Source organism: Siphateles boraxobius, unplaced genomic scaffold (genome assembly GCF_051911475.1).
Source record: "Siphateles boraxobius isolate OS27281-9 unplaced genomic scaffold, OSU_SipBor_1 359, whole genome shotgun sequence".
In the NCBI taxonomy this organism is placed as follows: Eukaryota; Metazoa; Chordata; class Actinopteri; order Cypriniformes; family Leuciscidae; genus Siphateles; species Siphateles boraxobius.
This window is the reverse complement of record NW_027508985.1, coordinates 32,501-50,395: the sequence shown is the minus strand read 5'-3', so window position 1 is coordinate 50,395 and position 17,895 is coordinate 32,501. Positions and strand designations below refer to the sequence as shown.

The 17,895-nt window shown below is 38.1% G+C and overlaps 1 protein-coding gene across 1 annotated transcript in view; it reads right to left on the bottom strand.

The window, feature by feature from the left end:
• Positions 1-17,895, bottom strand: part of LOC143702878 (solute carrier family 12 member 2-like) — a 40,463-nt gene that overhangs the window by 17,519 nt on the left and 5,049 nt on the right. Inside the window, exons 2-10 of the mRNA XM_077196786.1 lie at positions 16,793-16,915; positions 13,002-13,077; positions 12,308-12,403; positions 10,997-11,136; positions 10,729-10,839; positions 10,542-10,650; positions 9,593-9,720; positions 5,286-5,370; positions 4,240-4,391 (exon numbers count right to left, since the gene is read on the bottom strand). Of these exons, the coding sequence (XP_077052901.1) occupies positions 4,240-4,391; positions 5,286-5,370; positions 9,593-9,720; positions 10,542-10,650; positions 10,729-10,839; positions 10,997-11,136; positions 12,308-12,403; positions 13,002-13,077; positions 16,793-16,915 (1,020 nt within the window). The remainder of the gene's footprint in view (positions 1-4,239; positions 4,392-5,285; positions 5,371-9,592; positions 9,721-10,541; positions 10,651-10,728; positions 10,840-10,996; positions 11,137-12,307; positions 12,404-13,001; positions 13,078-16,792; positions 16,916-17,895) is intronic.

The window sequence follows — 17,895 nt, the reverse complement described above, 5'->3', positions numbered from 1 at the left end:
CACACACATCAGTAACATCACAGAACCACACACACACACACACACATCAGTAACATCACAGAACCACACACACATCAGCAACATCACAGAACCACACACACATCAGTAACATCACAGAACCACACACACACACATCAGTAACATCACAGAACCACACACACATCAGTAACATCACAGAACCACACACACATCAGTAACATCACAGAACCACACACACAACATTAACATGACAGAACCACACACACATCAGTAACATCACAGAACCACACACACAACATTAACATGACAGAACCACACACACATCAGTAACATCACAGAACCACACACACATCAGTAACATCACAGAACCACACACACATCAGTAACATCACAGAACCACACACACATCAGTAACATCACAGAACCACACACACATCAGTAACATGACAGAACCACACACACATCAGTAACATCACAGAACCACACACACATCAGTAACATCACAGAACCACACACACAACATTAACATGACAGAACCACACACACATCAGTAACATCACAGAACCACACACACATCAGTAACATCACAGAACCACACACACAACATTAACATCACAGAACCACACACACAACAGTAACATCACAGAACCACACACACATCAGTAACATCACAGAACCACAGACACATCAGTAACATCACAGAACCACACACACACACATCAGTAACATCACAGAACCACACACACATCAGTAACATCACAGAACCACACACACATCAGTAACATCACAGAACCACACACACATCAGTAACATCACAGAACCACACACACATCAGTAACATCACAGAACCACACACACAACATTAACATCACAGAACCACACACACAACAGTAACATCACAGAACCACACACACAACATTAACATGACAGAACCACACACACAACAGTAACATCACAGAACCACACACACACACACACACATCAGTAACATCACAGAACCACACACACATCAGTAACATCACAGAACCACACACACATCAGTAACATCACAGAACCACACACACACATCAGTAACATCACAGAACCACACACACACACATCAGTAACATCACAGAACCACACAAATATCAGCAACATCACAGAACCACACACACATCAGTAACATCACAGAACCACACACACATCAGTAACATCACAGAACCACACACACACACACATCAGTAACATCACAGAACCACACACACATCAGTAACATCACAGAACCACACACACATCAGTAACATCACAGAACCACACACACATCAGTAACATCACAGAACCACACACACATCAGTAACATCACAGAACCACACACACAACATTAACATGACAGAACCACACACACAACATTAACATGACAGAACCACACACACATCAGTAACATCACAGAACCACACACACACATCAGTAACATCACAGAACCACACACACATCAGCAACATCACAGAACCACACACACATCAGCAACATCACAGAACCACACATACATCAGTAACATCACAGAACCACACACACACACATCAGTAACATCACAGAACCACACACACACACATCAGTAACATCACAGAACCACACACACATCAGTAACATCACAGAACCACACACACATCAGTAACATCACAGAACCACACACACATCAGTAACATCACAGAACCACACACACAACATTAACATGACAGAACCACACACACAACATTAACATGACAGAACCACACACACAACATTAACATGACAGAACCACACACACATCAGTAACATCACAGAACCACACACACATCAGTAACATCACAGAACCACACACACACATCAGTAACATCACAGAACCACACACACAACATTAACATCACAGAACCACACACACAACAGTAACATCACAGAACCACACACACAACATTAACATGACAGAACCACACACACAACAGTAACATCACAGAACCACACACACACACACACATCAGTAACATCACAGAACCACACACACATCAGTAACATCACAGAACCACACACACACATCAGTAACATCACAGAACCACACACACACACATCAGTAACATCACAGAACCACACACACACACACATCAGTAACATCACAGAACCACACACACACACACACACACATCAGTAACATCACAGAACCACACACACAAACATCAGTAACATCACAGAACCACACACACATCAGTAACATCACAGAACCACACACACACACATCAGTAACATCACAGAACCACACACACGAACCACACACACATCAGTAACATCACAGAACCACACACACACACACACACACACACACACACACACACACACACATCAGTAACATCACAGAACCACACACACATCAGTAACATCACAGAACCACACACACATCAGTAACATCACAGAACCACACACACACATCAGTAACATCACAGAACCACACACACAACATTAACATGACAGAACCACACACACATCAGAAAACATCACAGAACCACACACACACATCAGTAACATGACAGAACCACACACACAACATTAACATGACAGAACCCCACACACAACATTAACATGACAGAACCACACACACAACATTAACATGACAGAACCACACACACAACATTAACATGACAGAACCACACACACAACATTAACATGAGAGAACCACACTTACACAACATTAACATGACAGAACCACACTTACACAACATTAACATATCAGAACCACACACACAACATTAACATGACAGAACCACACACACATCAGAAAACATGACAGAACCACACACACAACATTAACATGACAGAACCACACACACATCAGAAAACATGACAGAACCACACTTACACAACATTAACATATCAGAACCACACACACAACATTAACATGACAGAACCACACACACATCAGAAAACATCACAGAACCACACACACAACATTAACATCACAGAACCACACACACAACATTAACATCACAGAACCACACACAAATCAGTAACATGACAGAACCACACACACAACATTAACATGACAGAACCACACACACAACATTAACATGACAGAACCACACACACAACATTAACATGACAGAACCACACACACATCAGAAAACATGACAGAACCACACACACATCAGTAACATGACAGAACCACACACACAACATTAACATGACAGAACCACACACACATCAGAAAACATCACAGAACCACACACACATCAGTAACATCACAGAACCACACACACAACATTAACATGACATAACCACACACACAACATTAACATGACAGAACCACACACACAACATTAACATGACAGAACCACACACACAACATTAACATGACAGAACCACACACACATCAGAAAACATCACAGAACCACACACACATCAGTAACATCACAGAACCACACACACAACATTAACATGACATAACCACACACACAACATTAACATGACATAACCACACACACAACATTAACATGACATTCATCACAGTGAGCTCAACAAGTTTATATCAGAAGAGACTTCTTTCAAAAACATTAACTATTTTAAAGTCCCCCTGTGATGAAAAATCCAGCTTTTAATGTTGTTTATATGTCTATGTGGTGTTTTTAATATGCTTTAACACAAACCATGTGTAAATTCATAAGTCGACAGCATTGCTGAGTATTTTCTCCTTAAAACTGCAGTGAACCAAAGACAGTCTCAAAAACACGCTTTGAAATCGCTGGTGTTTCTGACGTCACAAACTAGCTTGTAACCAATCAGATCAACGTGTGATCGTCAACCAGTGGATCTCTGAGTGAGTGAGTGAGTGGAGGCGGGGCTCATTTGCATATTCATAGAACCACGCATACTAAATGAGGCAAGGGTGTGGAGTTACATTCAAGATATTTTAAGGCATGACAAAAAGAAATTCAAGGAAAAAAAACGGTTTAAATATGTAATTTTGGAGATCAAAGAGAAGTTTTAAAAGATAAAATGATTAACTACAGGGGGACTTTAATTATTCCAGTCTTTTGACTAGTTAGGTATGCATTCTAATATAACTATGATAACTATATAAGCACATCTTATGCGTGTGTTTGGTGTCACACACACACACACACAAACAACACACACACACACACACACACACACACACACACACACACACACACACACACAGACACACACACACACACACACACACACACACACAGACACACACACACACACACACACACACACACAGACACACACCTGGAAGTCGTTCTGAAGCCCGTACTTGCAGCCTCCCTCTCTGCAGATGGAGAAGTCGAATCCCAGCGAGCAAGAAGCATCGGTGCAGTTCTCCAGCGAGCCCACGATTGTGTCGTTATCATCGCCTGTGGCTTCGCGCACGATACACGAGCCTGAAAATACAGCAAACGCACAACTCTGATCCGAGACTCGAGACGACAAGTTCAAATTTATTTGTATAGTACATTTAAAAACAACCACAGTTGACCAAAGCGCTTAGCAATGTTAAACACAGTAGAGAATGACACCAGAACTCAACTGGAAAAGAAAGCGAATACATGGTACGTGGGTCTTAAGCAAAGACTTAAGCCGGTGCACACTGTGCGATTCCAGCCGAGATTTTTGCCGTCTGAGACCAACTTTGCAAATCCTAAGAATTCTCTGATCCTAGGCTAAAATCGGAATAAAATTTGACTTCAGACGAAATTCTGGCGTGTCGAAGATTTGACTCAGTCCTGCAGTGATTCTCCAACAAGTTCGTTTTTCAAGACTAGCCGTGACCAAAATTAACGTTAGAGATTCCTTTGTAGCCATAATTTCAATCCTGTAATGCAGATCACTGAACAAAGTGTCACTGATTGATGATGCAAAACTGTAAAACTGATTGATGATAAAACGGACAAGTTTTCTTGTGTGCGTCTGTCTTTAACGCGTCTTCACTGTCGTAGCCTACAGTCTAACATTAATGACAAACTGAGATCTGTGATGATCATGTGGACTATTATAAATCACACAGTGATCACCCGGCTTTAAAAATGTCAGCAGTCCGAGCTCTTCTTACTATTCCAGAGATGAGGACCAGCCACTGAAGACTCGAGCACCTTTATTTTTTAAGTCTGATCTCAGAACATCGAGGAACATCTGATCGGACAACCTCAGTGCTCTGACAGGAGTGTGGACGTGTAAAAGCTCTGATAAATAAGGCGGCGCCAACCCATTCAAAATCTTAAAAACAAGCAATCAGTTTTTAAAATATTATCTTCAGACAGTCAAAAGAAGAACATTACCGTTTGAGAAGGCGACAGCGATGTAAACCACTCCGGTTATGAGGATCGCCAGGAGAGTTCCTTTGGGAATCGCTGACTGCGGATCCTAGAGACAGGCAGATGTTACAAACATCATCTCTTATGAAATCGGATGACAAAAATCCACAGAATCTCAAATATAATACGTGAGACGAGTGATGCACTGAAATTTCGGCAACCAAAAATTCATTTGAAATGCCTGAGATTATTGACCGGAACAGTGCGTTTCCATAACTATTGCAAAATGACGGCGTTTCCATTAACCGATGTTATGTGACTCAAACTTAAGTCATTCCAAAAATATGGCAACGGATGTTGTTAGGTTTACTACATCTCAGACACTGCACTGGCCATTATTATTAATCGAAGGAGATGTATGTATGTTATCCCATCATTAATAACAAGGAAAGACTCTTATATTGAGAGCGGCTCATATGAGGAGTTTCTGGGTGTTTCTCCTCATTCATGCTTCGAGGTCTTTGTTGTGGCATTTCTTTGAGGTTTAGAATCCAGTATTCCTGTAGTTATTTTGTCTTTTATGAATTTAATAAAGAACTCTGTCTCCTATTCTGTCCAAACACACCGCGCCATCTTCTACGCCAGGTTACTGTAAATGCGCAAAACTGTTCCATTGCAGTTTTGCAATATATTTATTTTTTGAATTGCCTGAAAAACCACCTCATGCGAGCGTAAAAACCTTTTTGCGATAAATGGGAGTTTTTGCGAAATTATGGTGTTTCCATCGGGCGTATTTTCAATTGGCGCAATTTGAAGGGTAATGGAAACGCGGACGTTTTACCCAGCTAACAGTCATCAAACGTTCTTCCAGTAACATTAATATAATATGTTACAGGAAGAATTATGTTACTGGATAATATAATATGGTTCAAATATATCTGGTATTTAATAATGTTCTAAAAATGTTAGAACAAAAACATTATTTCTACATCATTCATGGAAAGAATTCTGTAACATTTCAGTTGGACGTTAACTCTTTTTTTAATGTTGCTAATTTTTTCAGAACTTTCAGAGAACATTCGTTCCCATAGCGTGATTTTTTTCCCCAAACCACTTCAGTGGAAATCCCGCCCTGCAGCCGATTTAAAAGTTTTCATTGGTCATGTCAATCACTGTACTGATTGCCTACACCAAACACTGATCCCTAAACCTACCCGTCACTGTAACCTAAACCAATGAAATCGGCTGCAGGGCGGGATTTCCGCTGAAGTGGTTTGGGAAAAAAATCACGCGTTCCCATAATGTTTGAAGAATGGAATGTTCCCTTAACGTTTGCATAACCAAGAAAAAAAAACATTAAAAAATGGACATTTTTAATGTCATCCTCATTTATCCTCCTGAGACCCTGCGACCTCATATGAGGACATCACATTTTTGGTTGTGTGCAGCATAATACTTAATTCTGTGTAACTGAAACATGTTTTTCCACAAACGAGGACACTTACACTGCCATCTGGTGGGGTCAGAAGAGAAAAAAAATTAACATAAATAATTTAAAGATGGCGGAGAACACAGGTCACATGTCACTCAGCCACTCCAGACCAAAACGTCCATAAGATAAAAAATCTAAAAACATTTCATTGTTGATGCTTGTTAAGTTATGCATAGAAGAGTTGTATGATTAAAATGGCATGCACATTTGACACAATTTTGTAACAATAAAGATTTACTATGCTGCTAAAGTCGATGTCCGCATATGAGGACAATGGGACTTAGCTTTGTTGAAATTGTATAAGATGTTAGCAAAAAAAGTGAAAAATTGTAGTTGCATTGAGCTTCGTGACTCACACTGGCTCACTCACTCGAGCGCGCACACACACACACACACACACTCAACGGGGCTTCAGTTCACTCACGATCGCGCTCGTGCGCGCGCGCACACTCACAGACACACACATACATACACACACACACACACACACTCTCTCTGTCTCTCTGTCTCTCTCTCTCTTGCTCGTCACTCGCTCGCGACACACACACACACACACACACACACACACACTTTGCTCACTCACTCGCGCGCACACACACACACACTCTCTCTCTCTCTTGCTCACTCACTCGCGATCGCGCGCACACACACACTCTCTCTTGCTCGATCGCGATCACACACACACACACACACACACACACACACACACACACACACACACACACACACACACACACACACACACACACACACACACACACACACAGGATATGAATTGTTGATATCAATTACATTTTTGATATCAGCAATTTAATTATTGAAATCAACAATTGAATTGTTGATATCAAGAATAGATTTTTTACTAGTAGAAATATATTTTTTGATATCAATAATTACATTGTTAGGCTACTAGTAAAAATGCGAATTCCTGATTTCAATAATTCAATTGTCACTAGTTGAAATGTCTATTCTTGATATCAACAATTAAATGCTACTAGTAAAAATGTTAATTTTTGATATCTGAAAATGTATTTCTGATATCAATATAATTTCAGATATCTAAAATGGCTTTCTTACTAGTAACAATTACATTCATGATATCAGAAATTAACATTGTCACTAGTGAAAATGGAATTATTGATATCATAAATGAACATTGTTACTAGAAGCAATTCAATTGTTGATATCAAGAATAAAGGTTTATACTATAAGAATTGTATTTCTGATATGTGAAATTGGAATTTCAACTAGTAAAAAATCAATTCTTGATATCAACAATTGATTTTGAATGGCAGCCTATGGAGACTTTTCACAAGTGAAAATACAATTACAGATATCAAGAATTATAGTTTTTACTAGTTGAAATTCAGTTGCTGATATCAAGAATTATAATTTTAACTAGTGAAAATTTAATTGTGGATATCAAGAATTAGCATTGTTACTAGTGGAAATGTAATTTCTGATATCAAAAATTGCCATTGTTACTAGTAGAAATCTAATTCCTGATATCAATAACTATTATTTTAACTAGTGAAAATTGAATTGTTCATATCAAGAATTCATATCCTGAAAATGAATAAAAGTTAAAACGGCTTGCCATAAACCCCAAAAAGCTAGAATAAATCTAAAATGTACGCCAAACCAAAACTCAGGTCTCAGGAGGATAAAGTTAAGATAGACCCACTGTCCTTGCATGAGGACATCATTTTATGCAAAAACTACTTCCTGTACAAAAAAAATTTAGTTATTATACTTATTAGGTCCTACTTATACCAAATAGCAAGAAAAAATATAAAATGCACACCAGGCAAACTCTCGGGTCTCAGGAGGTTAAATAGCGCTTTTAACAATGTAGATTGTTTCAAAGCAGCTTTACAGAGATAAACATATCATTTAAGGTAACAGAGATTGGTTTAGTTTTATAGTGGTTCTTGAAAAATGTTTTTTCCAGCTAAAGTTAGTTTTGATTGATTCACTTCCGTCTAAATGATCATTTGTTATTAAATTAGGGGCCGCTAAGACGACACCGTTCTCTCTAAACAGACTTTAAACGTGAACCTGTGATAGACGCTGATGGCGTTCACATGCGCATTAAGAATTGATTCTATAGTTATGTGCGTTTGAATATATGTGCGCAGGTTTATAATTCCTTACAACCAATGCCTAAACAAACTACTTGTCTTGTCTTTAAATTTTGATGCAGAATTTTATTTTATCTTATCACTTCGGGTAGGTACGCGAACCGAAAAAAAAAAGTGTGTGTAATGTGTGTGACAGAAGAACAGATCATCTCTTCCTCTTTACTAGTTACAGCAGCAAATAAACATGAACATCAGAAGGAATGTTGAAGATACAGAACAACTTCCTGAAATCAATCATGTCTCATGTAATCCATCAATCAGTGTTTCAACCGCTGAAAGACGTCAATAAAACAGCTTCAAACTCACATTTACCTCAGAAAAGACATCAGTGTCCATAAACTCGACAGTCAGCTAGAAAAATAACTCTAGAAAGGTGCGTTTGATTCATATATGCACTATATTATACATTCATGATATTTTTACTTTACCTGTAGTCTTCCATATTTAATGCATGTTTGAATAAATTCAAAATGAAAACAAGTTATGACAGCCAGCATTTAAATGTTTATATAGCAACAAATTGGAGAAGAAAAAATAAATTTGACATAAAAAAATGCAATTTAAATCAGTTTTTATTTGAGAGTTGGTTATTAAATAAATGTGATTAAATGAACTGTTTGGTTTTGTGTTTTGGCTGAAAACTTTTGGTTTGGTCAATAGTATTTGAGTGCATGGCTTGAGCGAGGATCATCACTCACCGCCAGGTCTCCGGATATATTGGCTCCTGCCAGGATCCCAGTGGCGGCCGGGAAGAAGATGGCAAACACTGAGAAGAAGGTTTCTTCATCCCTGAAGTCTGGACCCATGTTCTCCATCATTATGGCAGCTGAGAGACGGACAAACACAGGAACGACAAAGCTTTGAGTATGAAGAATCAGCATTAACTCAATCTGGGCCTGTTAAAGACCATCAGTGCATCTTATACCTACAACATCTTGAAACATTCTGCATTCATATGGATCATATCTGTCAGTTTGTCACCCTCATAGCGAGCACATGAAAGAAATATGAAGGTGCACGAGAAAAAAACACAATGAGGGATGAAGAGCATGTAGCTCTATATATTAACTATAATACAAAAATACATTCTAAATTAAAGACCTGCTGAAACCAAAATGTAAGTTTTTTAACTTTGAGTATGAATATGATAGCCTTAAGGTTATGAATAAGCTTCCAAAACAATGACAAAATTCGTATTTAGGAGATGTGAAAGGTGTGAAAGTTTCACTAATGACACTGATTTATGACGTGGATGTATAAAGGCGAGCATACACTGCGATTTTTGACAGATTATTACGGTTTCCAACTGTACGTTGCTTAAGAACGAAATGGCTAGAATTTATTCACACTTTTATTATTGAATCCAATGTATCATCAGCGCTAGGATTCGAGTCTAATGGAGCTGTCAGTCTGTGAGGTAAACTAAACGCTATTGGGTATTTGAAAAGGGGGAGGAGCCAATCAATAAGTCCCGCCTTTGCTTCCTGTTTCAGTGGAAATGACATGAACACATTAAACAAAGCTGCGCGATCCAAGGCACTTCAGTGGGCCTTTAAATATCACTTTTTCATACTGTATAAAAAGCGTAATCAGATTAATGATCATAGATTCATGTCAAACTAAAGCAGATGAGCAGAGACGTCCCACCGTTATAACTGAAGAAGCCTTTGGGTTCCTTTGACTCCACAGGGATGAAGGATCCAATGAAGTAGTTGAAAATTGCCGCCACAAGAATCACCAATAACACAATCTGGGCCTGTCAAAGATAATCAATAAATCATGAGAATAATAACTACAAGAAGAGAAATCTGAATCCGTATGGGAATGTACTGACCTTCGCTTCCCACTCCATTCCAGCGATGGAGATTCCCAGCAGTAAAATAACCGTGAGCGTTCCCACGATCCTGATGTCATTGATCTCATCGGTCATCAGAGCGTCTATACTCTGACAAACACAGTTTACATCATAACACTTTAGAAGAACGAATCTATATGGGTCATATATGTCAGTCTGAAGGCATGCACATTTAAAAAAATAATGAAAACTCATGTTTACTCATCTTCATCATGTATTCATCCAAGGCTTTTGCGTTCATACTCACATCCAGAAGTTCAACGACAGTTTCTGCGAAACCCACGACGTACATGGCCACAGCGACGGCATTGGCAAAGGCGAAAATCAGGCCGATGGATCCTCCGAACTCGGGACCCAAACTCCTGGAGATCAGGTAATACGCCCCCCCTACAGACATTCACATTCACTTCAGAGGAAATCATGACTCAAACATACAGAAGTGGAACGGGAACAGAACATCAGCAACAAACCAACATCACTGCAATAAACAACAACAAAAAGATGCATACATTCAAATACACAGTAATAATAGCTATTTAGCAATTGTGTATTTTTGCAAAATTTTATTTTTGGAAGAATTTATTTTTGAATTAACCTTTTTTATATTATAATGTCATTATCATAAATCATGTAAATTATATTTAATTTAGTTGGAATTTGTTCATTTATGGAAGAAAAAAAATGTTGCATGAAATGCAAAAAAATATACATATAAATGATCGACTGAAAAAAAACAACAACTAAAAGTTTACTATAAATCTTTACATTGTTTTTATTCAAAAATAAACAAATTCTAACTACATATAATATAACTGATATATGATAATTAAATTATAATATAAATGAGTTCACAATAAATTCCATGCAACATTTTTTTTTCTTGTAAAAATAATAAGCAAATTTGTCATCTAATTAGCAAATCATTTGATTGTTTATTACACTGTTAATTAATCTGCAAAAATCATACTAATTTTGACCATTTATTTAAAAACAATTCTCTAGCTATTTGAACTCTTGATATTTTTTTCAAACAAATAATGTTTTAGATATAAATAGAGGTATTGTACACAGGTAAAAGTTGGAGTCAGTCATTTTTTTTAAAGTAATGAATACTTTTATTAATCTAGGACACTTTAAATTGATCAAAAGTGACAGTAAAGACATTTATAATGTTACAAAAGATTATATTTCAAATAAACGCTGTTCTTTTGAACTTTCTATTCATCAAAGAATCCTGAAAAATAAAATGTATCACGGTTTCCACAGAAATATGAACACTGATAATAATCATAAATGTTTCTTGAGCAACAAATCATCATATTATAGTGATTTCTGAAGGATCATGTGACACTGAAGACTGGAGTAATGATGCTGAAAATTCAGCTTTGATCACAGGAATAAATTACACTTTACTATATATTCACATAGAAAACACCTGATTTACATTATAATAATATTTCACTGTTTTTACAGTATTTTTGATCAAATAAATGCCGCCTTGGTGATCATCCCTCAAACATGTTTATGATTATGATTGTAACTGTATGACTGCGTTCACCTCCGCGCACGAAGCCGTTGGTGGCGATGGCTGATGTCGACAGGCCAGTGATGGTCGTCACGACGATGGCCATGAGAACGATGGCACAGGACAGAGCTGAACCAAAACACACACACATTCATAATCTATGATCATACACCGCAAACCAATCCAGGTTAGTTCAGTGAATGTTCTGATCCAATCTGACTTCTGACCTGTAATGCTCCTGAATCATAATCATAATCATAATCATACACTGTTGGTTCGTTGGCCAGAGGAGAACTGAGACTGATTCTGGTTTCTCACAAGAGTTTTTCTCCATTCTGTCCCTGATGGAGTTTTAGTTCCTTCACTGTCGCCTTTGGCTTGTCTTGCTTATTTAGGGACATTAAATTTAATATTCAACAATATTATTGATCTCCTGCATTGACACTATTATACAAGAACTGAACTGAGCTGGACGATGACATCACGGTTTACTCCAGAGCGGCTGTATATATATATATATATATATATATAAATGATCTAAATTAATAACTTTTTTACAACAGAAATGAACATCACTGAACTTACTTAAGCTGGACTGTGACGCTATTTTCTTCTAGAAAAACTTTGTTGCATTATTTTCCTGTTATCTCTGTAAAGCTGCTTTGAAACTCTGTGTGTTGTAAAAAGCGCTGTATAAATGAAGGAGACTGGACTTGAGTCCGCGTACCGATGCCGGCCTGACCCACGATCCACGACATCCGGATGAACAGCATCACTCCCCAGATGTTCAGCATGCATCGTATCTGCACACAATCATCAAAAAAATACAAAAAATCAGTGTTATGCAGGCCAGACATGTAATTAATATGCTTATATAAATTTTTTTTTTAAAATGTGATATCCCAAAATTAGCATACAAAAAGGTGGATCTAAACATACCTACATTATTGGACTGTTAAAAGCGGCAGATTGGAGTCAGACATGAATATTTGTAAAGTAAGTAACCCGGAGAAGTTTGTTTTTCAGGCCAGACAACAACACGTCTGCGCACATGCATATTTAAACGCGAATATCTATAGACTAAACACGTGATACGCATGTGTGTGCCGTCACCGTTTCACAGATTCACGTTTGTGAAGTTTACACAGAGATGATCACGCTTTTAAAAACTTGCACTTGGATCCTGTTTCAGAGTGTGTGTTCTCGAGCTCAAACACTGTTGTGTGTGAATGAACGTCCAGTACACATAAAAAGTGTGTTTTCTGTTAGAACGGTGTGTGTTAGCGGCCGCTAAGTTAATAACTAATGATCTTTACAACGGAAGTGAATCAATCAAAACTAACTTTATCTGGACAATAACTTTATTCTAGATCTGCTGTAAAGCCTAAACAATCTCTGTTACTTTAAAGCTACAATATGTACTTTTTTTCTGCCGCTAGGGGTCGCTAACCTCTTACAATAACAAAGGCGTAGGTTGATGACGCATACGCAGAATTATGGAACTTGTCGTCGTGCTGATGGATCTAATAATGTTTATGGATGAGTGAATACATTAATGTTTTTGACATGACTGTGGTGTGAAGCGGCGCAATCGCTAATGAGAGACAGATCTCAGCGCCACACGCGAGTCTCGCGGATATAAAGGAATACGGACATTTCATTCTACCGAACTAACGTTACCCGCAAGTGCTTTATTACTCACACGGGTCCGTTTATTAGACGAATGAAACTTGTGAGGGACTGCAGCGCTGTTTCACTTGGTCTAACGTTAAACTGTATTTGAGTGTGTTGAAAGTTATAATGTTATTCTATGTGTTAGTTTGTCTGTATGAGACTAGCCATAAGCTAGATCAACGTTAGAATAACATACTGATCATATTCTAACATTTCTTCATGTTGAGCTATATAACATTGATTAGTTTTATGTACATTTGCTCACTGTCTAATAAAGACCATGCAGGAGCGGCGTCTCTGTCGAGTCGAAGTTAGTCGCGGATGCTAGCTCTCGGCATCTCGAAAACTGAGATGCTGATCCTCGTTTTAGTTCTCCTTTTGTCCTAAAGTCTGCTGGCCATGATCCATAATGTTCGAACGAAACAACAACAGCGTGAGGGCGCCGCTAGTTGTAACGCAGTTGTCCACGTCTGTCGCCATGGTTACTATGGCAGTGCGAGCGGAAACCAGGGATAACGCGGATATTACATCATTGACACGCAACAAGTGAACATGGACGAGCCATTGTTTAAAATTGGAATTTCTCTGAAATTAAAAATCTATGGGAACTTTTGGGATATTGTAAGTACACAACTGCAGGAAATATATCACACTGTGAGAGTGATTTTTGGATATTTTATTACAAAAATCTTACATATTGTGCCTTTAATTTCCTATTATTATTATCATAATAACAATAATAATAATAAATTGTATTTGTAATGCACCTTTCTCAGACTCATAGCACTAGGTGTCACAGTTCTGTCACCCGTATCCGTGTCTTCTCTGGGTTTAGTGACAGAGCTGTGACACTCCCGGTTTGTCATGTGTTTGTGTTGGTCTGGTTTATTGTGAGTACATGCCTTGTCTTGTATTCATTGTGCCATGTGATCTCCTGTCAATTGTCTAGCCCCTCCCATCTCATTTCCTGATAATTAATTTAATCTTTCCCACCTGCCTTGTTCGTTACCCTCCTTGTTTGTTCCCTATTTAGTCTCCCTGTGTTTCTAGTCCTGTGCTTGTTCGTTATACGGGTCCTTCTCAAAAAATTAGCATATTGTGATAAAGTTCATTATTTTCCATAATGTAAAGATAAAATTTTTACTTTCATATATTTTAGATTCATTGCACACCAACTGAAATATTTCAGGTCTTTTATTGTTTTAATACTGATGATTTTGGCATACAGCTCATGAAAACCCAAAATTCCTGTCTCAAAAAATTAGCATATCATGAAAAGGGTCTCTAAACGAGCTATTAACCTAATCATCTGAATCAACTAATTAACTCTAAACACCTGCAAAAGATTCCTGAGGCTTTTAAAAACTCCCAGCCTGTTTCATTACTCAAAACCGCAATCATGGGTAAGACTGCCGACCTGACTGCTGTCCAGAAGGCCTTTCATTGACACCCTCAAGCAAGAGGGTAAGACACAGAAAGAAATTTCTGAACAAATAGGCTGTTCCCAGAGTGCTGTATCAAGGCACCTCAGTGGGAAGTCTGTGGGAAGGAAAAAGTGTGGCAAAAAACGCTGCACAACGAGAAGAGGTGACCGGACCCTGAGGAAGATTGTGGAGAAGGACCGATTCCAGACCTTGGGGACCTGCGGAAGCAGTGGACTGAGTCTGGAGTGGCTTGACCTGGTGAATGCGGCACCTGTAGCCCATTTCCTGCACACGCCTGTGCACGGTGGCTCTGGATGTTTCTACTCTGAGAATAAAACACCACTTACCAGCAGCCGCAGAGTTGAAGAAATCCTCCGGTAGGGCGCGTAGCCGCGCGAAATTAAAAAATGCGCGTGCAGCGTGAGGAATCGTCCCGGATGAGTTCGTCAGGTGACAGGTCATCATGTGGGTCATTTTATTTACGGCTAAATTATTATTCATTAATTTTACTAATAGTTGGATTGGGCAGGCATCCCAAAGGATGCCTTTGGGCGTCCTTTGGGATGATTAATAAATCCCAAATTAAAGGCCCATCCAAAAGGGCCTTTAATTACAAAAAAAGGAGAGGAAATTTTGCCTTGACAAAAGGGCACTTTGGGCACCAAGGGGCAAAAGGGCAGGTGCTCGAGCACCCAAAGCCCCCCCCTCTGCACGTGCCTGCAGGTCGGCAGTCTTACCCATGATTGCGGTTTTGAGTAATGAAACAGGCTGGGAGTTTTTAAAAGACTCAGGAATCTTTTGCAGGTGTTTAGAGTTAATTAGTTGATTCAGATGATTAGGTTAATAGCTCGTTTAAAGACCCTTTTCATGATATGCTAATTTTTTGAGATAGGAATTTGGGGTTTTCATGAGCTGTATGCCAAAATCATCAGTATTAAAACAATAAAAGACCTGAAATATTTCAGTTGGTGTGCAATGAATCTAAAATATATGAAAGTTTAATTTTTATCATTACATTATGGAAAATAATGAACTTTATCAAAATATGCTAATTTTTTTAGAAGGACCTGTGTATTATGTTTCCTAGTGTTCCTGCCGTTAGACCTGCTTATCTGGTTGCCTGCTTTTGTTTTCAGTTTGTACCTGGATTTATTTTCTATTTTTATTAAACCTTCATTCTCTGCTATTGAGTTCTCGCTTTCCTTTTCCACACCAATCCGTGACACTAGGCTACAGCATGTACAGAACAAAATAATCAAACAATCTATATTGTTAAAAGCGATGTATAAATGAAGGAGACTTGAGTCATCATGAACGTTCATCAGTGTGAACGGCTGATCGTTACGCCTGTGGAACGCGGTGTGTGTGTGTGTGTGTGTGTGTGTGTGTGTGTGTGTGTGTGTGTGTGAGAGACACTGACCAGGACTCCTTTGATCCAGCCGAACTTCACTGTTCCTCCTTTGGAATCGGACGCTTCTTTGAGCGTGAGGATCTCTGCGGCCGTCAGCTCTTCTCCGCCGGGAAACCCCTCCTCGAACGGCTCCTGCAAACACAACACACATACCAGCACTATATATAAAAAACATTCATTTATTATCATAATGGAGGCACAATATAAGCAGTGCATAACAAACATCAATACAGAGAAACCTGGACAAGAAGTGCAGGAGTAGAATAGGTTACACTTTAATTTAAGGTGTCATTTTTACAGTGTAATTAAATATTTAAGTACTGAGTAATATTAATTAACAACATGTACTTACTATAGGGTTAGGGTAGGATTAGGATTTGGTTGAGGGTTAGTTGCATGTAATTATGCATAATTTACTGTTATAATGGTTAAGTACACTGTAATATAAAGTGTTACCTAAGAATATATCATCAGTGATTATTACATTCAAAGAGTTTTAGAAAGTGAGAGACACTACAGGTGAAAACTTTACATCACTATAATTTCACACTTACTCACTGTACATTAAGACAATTGTTTTGTATTACAAGTTTTCTGAAATGTTAAGTTTAAATATGCAAATGAGGCATAAATATGCAGTGATTTACATACATTTCCATAACAAAATTCTTGTTTGATTTTGTCAACATATTAAGATTTTTTCAGATTTCTCTTTTTATCACTCCATAAATCGGGAAATACATGTTTTTAGGAGTAAAATGTTGCATAAATCAGGTGAATGATATACGCACAAACCTTCAGAATATAGATATGAATAAAACTAAAGTTTGGTGTGTGTAAAATTGCTGAAGTGATTTATTTTATTTTTTATTTGATTTGATTGGGACAGTGCATGTTAATGAGCAAACATGTAATACATGCATGTAAACATGGCGGATTGTAGCTACAAGCTAATTTCCATCCGTAGTCCCACGGGTTAAGATCACGCATCACAAAACATTACAAAATAACATCTTTATCATTAAATTATCAAAAAGTCCTATATACAATATTCAGATAAAACTTACAAATTCATTCAGTTCACACACACTCATCCATGTACACATTAACAA